Source organism: Castanea sativa, chromosome 12 (assembly GCF_040712315.1).
Source record: "Castanea sativa cultivar Marrone di Chiusa Pesio chromosome 12, ASM4071231v1".
Classification (NCBI taxonomy): Eukaryota; Viridiplantae; Streptophyta; class Magnoliopsida; order Fagales; family Fagaceae; genus Castanea; species Castanea sativa.
This window is the reverse complement of record NC_134024.1, coordinates 46094538-46103574: the sequence shown is the minus strand read 5'-3', so window position 1 is coordinate 46103574 and position 9037 is coordinate 46094538. Positions and strand designations below refer to the sequence as shown.

The 9037-nt window shown below is 35.1% G+C and overlaps 1 protein-coding gene across 1 annotated transcript; it reads left to right on the top strand.

Annotated features, from left to right (window-relative positions):
- The first annotated feature begins 225 nt into the window (after positions 1–225).
- On the top strand, positions 226–3115 carry LOC142620973 (G-type lectin S-receptor-like serine/threonine-protein kinase At5g35370). The gene has a single exon (XM_075794293.1). It carries the CDS (start codon positions 278–280, stop codon positions 2894–2896), a length of 2619 nt encoding a protein of 872 aa, XP_075650408.1. The 5' UTR covers positions 226–277; the 3' UTR covers positions 2897–3115.
- The last annotated feature ends 5922 nt before the right edge of the window (positions 3116–9037 follow it).

Genomic DNA, 9037 nt, shown 5'->3' with positions numbered 1-9037 from the left:
ACAAGATTTTTTGTAATTTTTTAAAATATTTATGGGTAAAAAAATGTGTAATGTTGTTTAGAAGGTAAAAATGTGAATTTGAAACAGAAAACAAAGGAATCCTAAGTCTGTGCGTGATAAATATGACATAACTATCCAAATGATGGAATCGAAGACCAAAAGAGAAGACCAAAACACCCACCTCTTCTACCTCCACTACAATCCTCACCATCATCACCGTCATCATTCTGCTTGAAACCAACTCCAATTTTTTTCCTACCCTTTTTGCTCTGCATGCATGGGTTGCTTCTCATTCTCATTCTTCTTCTTTATATGCTGCGTTTTCCTTCCAAGTCTTACTTTCTCAACCTCCATTTCCACGCACTCAATCAGCCCCGATTTCACAGCCTCACACTTCCAATTCAACGACACCAGTGGCGCTTTCTTACGCTCTCAAAATGATACTTTCAGAGCCACAATTGATGCCAAACCACCCTCCTCAAAATATTACTTCTCTGTCGTCCACAGAGACACCGACATCATAATCTGGTCAGCCAACCGCGACACACCCATGTCAAACTCTGACAAGTTGTCACTGACTGTCCGCGGCCTCACAGTCACAAACCAAGCTGGTCAACCACTCTGGTCAACCCCGCAATTCAATTCTAATATTTCTGCTCTGCAGCTTTCAGAGACAGGAAATCTCGTTTTAGTTGATGCAGGAAACAATACGTTGTGGGAGAGTTTTGCTCATCCGACGGACACTATTGTCACGGGACAGAGAATTCCCATTGGAAAATCATTGCAAAGCGTTGTGACAGTCGACGAGGACATGTCGGTGGGTGATTATCGACTTGAAGTTACTGACAGGGATGTGGTGCTGCAATGGAATAAGATGAATTATTGGGAATTGTCCATGGATCCAAAGGCTGTCAGGAACTCTAACAAGGCCGTATCGTTGATGGTGATGAACGGTACAGGTTTGTATTTGCTAGCAAGTGATAATTCCCCGGTTGTTCAAGTAGCTTTGAATGGGTCATCAAGTTTCAGGATTGGTAAGTTGGGTCCCGATGGCAGTTTTAGCATCTTCAGACCTCGGAGTCGGAGCTATAAAACATGGGAGGTAGAATTTGCAGGACCAGTTGAGGAGTGTGATCTTCCTCTCAGTTGCAAAGAAATTGGATTGTGCAAAAGAAAGCCTCGGGGTGGAAGTTGTTCTTGTTTACCAGGATTCAGTTATCAAAACAATGGTGATTGCATGCCAGTGAATCGTTCGCTTTCTCTGCCTTCAGCTTGTACTGCAGCTAGAAATGGCAGTCAATTGAATTCCTCTATTTCCTATCTAAAATTCGGCCCTGGTATGGACTATTTTGCTAAGGAACCCGTGAAAAATAATGTAGCGTTGTCGGTTTGCCAAGATTTATGCTCTCAAAATTGTTCTTGTTTGGGCTTTTTCCATGAAATTTCTTCTGGTTCTTGTTATCTTCTTGAAAACCATTTAGGCTCTTTCATGTTGGCAGACCACAATGAGGGTAAGGACCGTTTTGGTTATATTAAAGTTTTGGTTGGTTCTTCTCGTGGATCTAACATAAATCAGAAACAAAACTTATCAGTCGCTTCTTTGGTACTAATACCTTTAACAGTATTCTTAATAATAGTAGTGTTTGTAATCATTGCAATCCTTTGGTTAAGGAAAAAGCGGCTTTCTAAAACCAAAACTGTAAAACTAGACCGGGGTAACTCGTCATCGTCTGCAGAGCTAGAGATGATCTCTATCCCAGGCTTACCGAGAAGGTTTGCTTATGAAGAGCTAGCAGCTGCTACTGAGAACTTCAGGACTCAGATTGGTAGTGGTGGATTTGGTACTGTATACAGAGGTACTCTGTCAGACAACACTGTTGTGGCGATCAAGAAGATTACTAGTTTGGGAATCCAAGGGAAAAAAGAATTTTGTACTGAGGTTTCAATAATTGGGAATATCCACCATGTCAATTTGGTTAGATTGAAAGGTTTTTGCGCACAAGGGAGGCAGCGCTTTCTTGTTCTCGAGTATATGAACAGAGGTTCGTTGGGCAGTACACTCTTCGGTAATGGTCCTGTTCTAGAATGGCAAGAGAGATTGGAAATAGCCATTGGAACAGCAAGGGGGCTTGCTTACTTGCATAGTGGATGTGAGCACAGAATCATCCACTGCGATGTGAAGCCAGAAAACATTCTCTTGAACGACAATTTACAAGTGAAAATCTCAGATTTTGGGCTGTCGAAGCTGCTAAATCCTGAACAATCCTTTCAATTTACAACAATGAGAGGAACTCGAGGCTATCTTGCACCTGAGTGGATAATGAGTTCCTCAATTTCCGACAAGGCTGATGTATATAGTTATGGGTTGGTTTTACTAGAGATTGTGAGGGGAAGAAAAAATTGCTCAATACAAACATGGAGCCATAGCACAAAAAGTAGTAGCAGGGAAGGAAATGCCCCATCCTCATCCCTTTCTGTTTCGGAACACAGACTAATATATTTCCCTCTATTTGCGCTAGAAATGCATCAGCAGAGAAGGTACTTGGAACTGGCAGACCCAAGGTTGGAGGGAAGAGTGACAAGTGAAGAGGTTGAGAAGCTAGTGCGGATTGCCTTGTGTTGTGTGCATGAAGATCCAGCGCTGCGGCCTTCTATGGCTCACGTTGTTGGCATGTTGGAAGGTGGGTTGTCTTTGGGTGAGCCGAGGCTCGAGTCACTAAATTTCTTGCGGTTCTATGGCCAGAGATTCGCCGAGATGTCAAGAATGGAAGGGTCCAATGAGCTGAAGGACTTAGGGTTGTATCCAGATATAAATGCTACTTCTGATAGTGCTGCAGGTGTTTCATATAACCCAATGTCTTACATCTCTTCACAACAGCTTTCTGGCCCCAGGTAGTGCTCAAAGTTTCTGTACTAGTTATTAGGAAATATTGGCTGAGTAAGGATGTGTATGTGTTGAGAGTTTTGGCTGCAGGTTTCTGAACCTGCAGACTCTCTATGCTTGAATTGTATCAACCAATATTGCCTGCAATTTCCGTTGCCCAATTGTAGATATACAGGGTTTGGTTCTCTTGGCTTAGATAGTAAAATTATTGTTAAATAGCGTGGTAGAAGATTCCACTTTTGTGACTCTTCATGGTTGATCTTATTTGATTTTGATATGAAAAATTGGTATTATCATTAATACCTTGGAGTTCTCTCAGGCCTAGTATAATTTGAACAGTTCCAATTGCATCAACTAGTCCTCCATTTTTAACCAAAACTAGTTGCAGACCCACACATCACGTGGGAATATACAACTATTTTATAACATGGTATAATGCATGATTTATTTTATAATGCATGATTTATATATATATATATATATATATATATATATATAGAGAGAGAGAGAGAGAGAGAGAGAGAGAGAGAGAGAGAGAGAGAGAGAGAGAGTACTCACCTTTTTGTGTGAGCAAAATATGGATTGAATGAAAAAGAAAATAACAATTTTTTATAGTAAAAAATGAGGAGAAGAAGAGTCAAAATAAAAGGAAGATGAAGGAATAGAGAAATTGTAAGGTTAAGATATAGAGTAGTGGGGAGATAAAAAGGTAAAAGTAAGTAAATATTGGAGAATGTGTAATTGTAAAGTGACAAATTAATTAGGAGAAAAATAATTAAAAATGAGATCATTTTGTACGAGCAAAATATGAATTGAATGGTAGAAAAAATAACAAATTTTTATAGTAAAAAAAATGGAGAGACGAAAAGTCAAAATAAAAGGAAGATGAAGGGTTGGAATTGTAAGATTAAGGTACAAAATAGTGGGGAGATAAAAAGGTAAAAGTAAGTAAATTTTGGAGAAGGTGTGATTGTAAAGTGGAAAATTTATAAGAAGAAAAATAATTAAAAATGAGAGAAAATATTGAAAATAGGTTGAGGATGTGGTGCTAATGTAGCTCAATAGGAGCACAGCAACATTAAATTCTACACTTCGACTTTTATATATATATAGTTAAATAATAAAGATAACAATTAATGCTGCTTTTAAACTTTCTTTCTCAAATATCAATGCATCAGTTCTTGCTCTCCCTCCATTGGAACTTATTATAGAAATTTGGTGTCTCAGTGTAATTGTGTACTATATATCAATACAGCACAAAGACAGTATAACACTTCATGTTCTACTCAATGTGAATTTCGACTGCAATTTGGCCAATGTGCTTGATATCCGACTGCAATTTGGCCAATGTGCTTGATATCCTGATGGTTATCTCAAAATTTGAATATCATGTTGGTCTAAAGTATTTGAAAAAAATTTTATTTATAAAATTCCCCAATTTTTCCAACTTGTCTGGGTTCTATATTTTTTTGTACAATGGGAATGTAATTTAGTAAAATTTTATATTGAAAGATAGACACTCTAGCTACTGACGTAACTCCATAGTACTTACCAACCATCATTTACTAACCGTCATTATAGTAAAACATCATTTCAAATAACTGGTGGATAACATGAACAGCCTACCAAAAATATGAGGACTATTTTAGCAAAGAATTTCATTTTGGATAAACCTGAAGAAATATTCCAACTTGTGTGAACTTGCAATTTAATAGATAATCTATTATAATTTGGTAAAAACCAAAAGATAATATAAAAATTATTTTAGCACACCAAAAGATAACATATTCTCAATTTTATAATAGCCTTTTCATTAATTGAGAGTTGGACATACTTTACGAAACAATCCAGCTGTTGAACTTGCAATTTAATAGGTAATCCGTAATCAACTGGTAGAAAATATGAATAACCTAGACAACCAAAAGAAAATGTAAAAAAATATTTTGGCATAGCCTTTTCATTTTATAGCTGTTGAACTTGCAATTTAATAGATATTCATAATCAACTAGTAGAAAATATGAATAACCTACACAACCAAATAAAAATTTAAAAAAATATTTTAGCATAGCCTTTTCATTTTATTTATAATTAAAAGTTACTAATACTTGAAGAAACAATCCAACTTTTGAACTGAACAACCTACACAACCAAAAGATAATATAAAATTATTCAAGCATACCAAAAGATAATATAAAAATATATTAGCATAACCTTTTCATTTTATTTATAATTGAATGTTGGACATACTTTGAAGAAACATTCCAGCTTTATTTACAATGGAATTTCCTAGCAAAGGGTTAAAAAAAAGAAGAAAGAAGTGAGCCGCAGCGCTGATTAAGAAATCCCGGTAAGCACTTTTTACTTTAAAGTCGCAATATCCTATTGGAGAATCTTATGGCTTGAAAATGAAGGAGAGCTTTCTTGCTCAATCTGAATCTTATTGATTAGGAAATGAAAAAAATGAGAAAGCTTAATTAACAAAAGAGAAATGATATGTCCACAACATTTTTACAACAAATCCTAAGTGGCAGGATGTTACTGGTTGTTATTGTTGGAGCAAAAAAGTAATCTTAGTGTTAGGTTCAAATTTGAACCAATAACAACTAACTACCTATAGTTTGTTGTAAAAATGTTGTGGACGTAACACCTCTCTTAACAAAATGTATATACAACTAACATTTCTAACAAACTAACAGAAAAAGGAATAGACCAATGGATACAAGACACGTGGCTTAATGGCGTGTCTAAAGCCTAAACTAATAACCGAAAGCAACTGCCACTCGTGTTTTCACTAATCCAAAGGACACCGTTTTTAACCGCTTCTTCTTTCTTCTTTCTTCTAAATGGAATGTCGTTGTTTGCTTCTTCAACTTTTCCCTTCTGCTTAAGTTTCTGGACTTGGTTTTCATCTTGAATTTCAACACTCCCCTCAAGTCTTAAACTTTGGGTTTCAAGACTTGATCTTCCAAACAAGTATCTCTAGCAGTGAGAGCCTCCTCTTTGCCCCGAGTGGACGGAGATGGGAACAGAGAATGGAGAGCCTCCTCTTTGCCTTTGCCTCCTCCATGTCATAAAACGAACCGTTTCACGCGAACAGCAATAGCAATGGCCATATTGGTTTTAGAGAGAGAGAGAGTGATGGAGACAATGGCCGTTGGTTTTGGTCCTGGTTTTATCCAAAGAAATGAACGAATGAATGTGTAATTTATTTTGAAAATCTAATCATTATTAACGCACATGTTAAGTTTTGCAAACAATATAAAATAAAATAAAATAATTTAATATTTAATTTATCCAAAGTTATATTTAATAAAACATTTATTAAGCGGGGTTGTATCCTTTTTATAAGGATGCTCTCAAAATGTATTGCTATTTTTAACAACCCACACCATAAAAATAGAGCTACATTAACAGCGTCATGTTGCTATTGTTAAATTTTTTAGCTATTGAGTTATAGTAAACGGCCATTTTTGGCAGTCTACTATAATACAAAAGTTATAAAAAAAAAAAAAATATTTTTTTATATTCACTACTTTTATTTTTCAATTAAAATAACCTTTTTTCTATTTTCTTCTTTTTTCACACCACTCTCTCTCTTTCTCCCTCTCCCCAACCCTCTTGCCCAAACCCTTTCTTGCTCATCCTTTTCTCTCACTATGGTTTGTGGTTCCGATTTGGTTCATGGTCTAATTTTCGATGGTGCTTTGGTGTTTGATAGTATTTTCGATAGCAGACGATGGGGCTTCAATCAATTCATTGGTCTAATTTGTGCTTCGGTGGTCCGACCTATTGTCCAATAGGATTTTCGGTGGTTTGGTATGAGTTTAATTAGTTCTTCATGGGTTTGGTTTGATTTTTCAATTTTCGATGGCTGGTGTTTTTATTTTTCTTTTTTGGGCTGGTGGTAGTGGGTTTGAGTTTGTGATTTTGGTGGTTGGGGGTTGCAGTTATGGGTGTTGGTGACAATGGCCATGGCAGTGGTTGAATGGGTTTCATGGCTAGTGGGTTTTGGTGGCTGAATTTTTTTTTTTTTTAATGGTGGTGGCTGGCGATGGGTGTAGGTTTGCTAGGTTGAGAAGGAAGAGGTGTGAGTTTGTTGGTGGAGAGAGAGAGAGAGAGTAAATAAATAATAAAGAAAGAATATTTGATCGAAATGGTAAAAAAAAAATAGAATCATTAATGTTGGGTATATTGTAAAGTAAATAAAGGAGATAAAATAGTTTTATGAGTTGCTAAAAACTAAATTTTTTAACATTATCACTATAAATACTCTTAGGTTACAGCCAAGTTTCTAGTCAAATATTGTCATTTTTGCATTTTTCCATAAAAGTTGTATAAATTTTTTTCTAAAATAGATCATTAACAAATGCCCTAAGTGACTGTTAACTATACTCAAGTTTATAAACTTAAAATGAAATTTTTTTTGGTAATTACGCTATTCTCCCTTAAGATTTAAGAGAATGACTCTCCATCCCAAATCTAAAGAAACGTTATCCTACTTATTCATTCCTTCTTAATCCAAAGGAAGTATGGCAACTATTTGTTATTTCCTAGTCTTATTGAGATTTGGGTTGTGAATGAGAACAGTTCTATCCACCCTTAAGAACCAACAAAAACCCTCCTCCTCCTCATCCATATGGATTTGCATTTAGGTATATTTCCGTCCTTAAACTTTTTTTTTTTATAATGTTAAGATGTTTATTTAGATCAAAACATGCTAGGCTATAAGTATCTTGTTTTAATATGCTCGAGTGTTCTTCATGGATGTTTGAATGTTCTTCACTTGTTCTTGGTTGTATCTCACGTATGGTTGCTTCCTTATATTGTGACGGCAGAGCAGAGTAGCCCTTTATATTGCTGTCAAATCCAATATTCCACAAGAGGACTAACCACATAGAATTGGATTGTCACTTTGTTAGGGAAATGATCGAAGTTGGATTGGTCAAGACATATCATATTCCAACAAAACACCAACTTGCATATCTCTTTACCAAACCACTTGGGCACACTCAATTCTTCGATTTTCTTTCGAAGATAGGCTTTCTAACATTTATGCTCCATCTTGAGAGAGGAATATCAAGCACATCAAAATTCTTGATTTAGAGCTTCGGTTCATTACTTACAATGCAAATAGTAAAAAGACTTGTAGTCTTTAGTTTTTATTGTATATTGTTGTTTTACTACAAGTCTCATCCTTCTGTAATGGTTCCATACCTATTCTTATTAAATAGCTACATTAGGCAATAGGCATCCTAATAATTATCAAGATTTTTCCCACTTGGCGTAATGGACTTTTATTAGTCTTTTATTGTGTAAGAGTTAGTCACACTTTTTACTTGGTTTAAAAAACCAATCATGCAGAAATAATTTGGTTTTTGCTATATTTTGTTTTGTATTTTTTATAATTTCTTTTTAATCTAAGATAGAAATTCCACTCTAGCATAATATAAATGTGTGTGTGTGTGAAACTCTTTTTAGTGACTTGATCTCTAACCATTGCTCTCAACCCATAAAAACTTGTATTTATGAAATAATTATTATGACAAGGGTGTGTGTGGTTATAATTGTAAGTTTGTAATGTTATTAAACGATTAAAGTTAACTACCTTGGAAAGATCATGGTGGTTGTCATTGTAGTTGGTTGCATTTATGGACCCAGGTGGGGGCCAGGCCCCGTCCAAAATTTGTTATTTTTTATTTACAAATTATATACATTATTTTGTACTTGTCCTCGTTCCAAAAGCTTAGGCTCCCCTCCAACTAACAACTATTCAACCCAAAAACTTAACAAAATAACTAAACATTCACAATGTTGATTATATTTTAGCAAAAAAATATTTATCACTAAAGAACCAAAAAACCATGTGTTATTGGTAAAGCTAAAGCAAAATTTTTTGCAACTACAGTAAACTAGAATAGATATCAATTGACTGTAGCAAATTGTTAAAAGTAAAATACAATATTTTATTAAAATTATCTCTCTACCTTCAATTAAAAAACTCAAATTCCCTCTCTTTCTTTATTATTTTAATGAGTTGTTTATAATATTTTAAATGAAGTGGGAAAAAAAGAGAACATAAGAACATTTGATGTTAAGTGTATTGTAAAGTGAGGTGGAAAAATAGATAAATTAGCTTTTTAAGGTGCTAAAAAT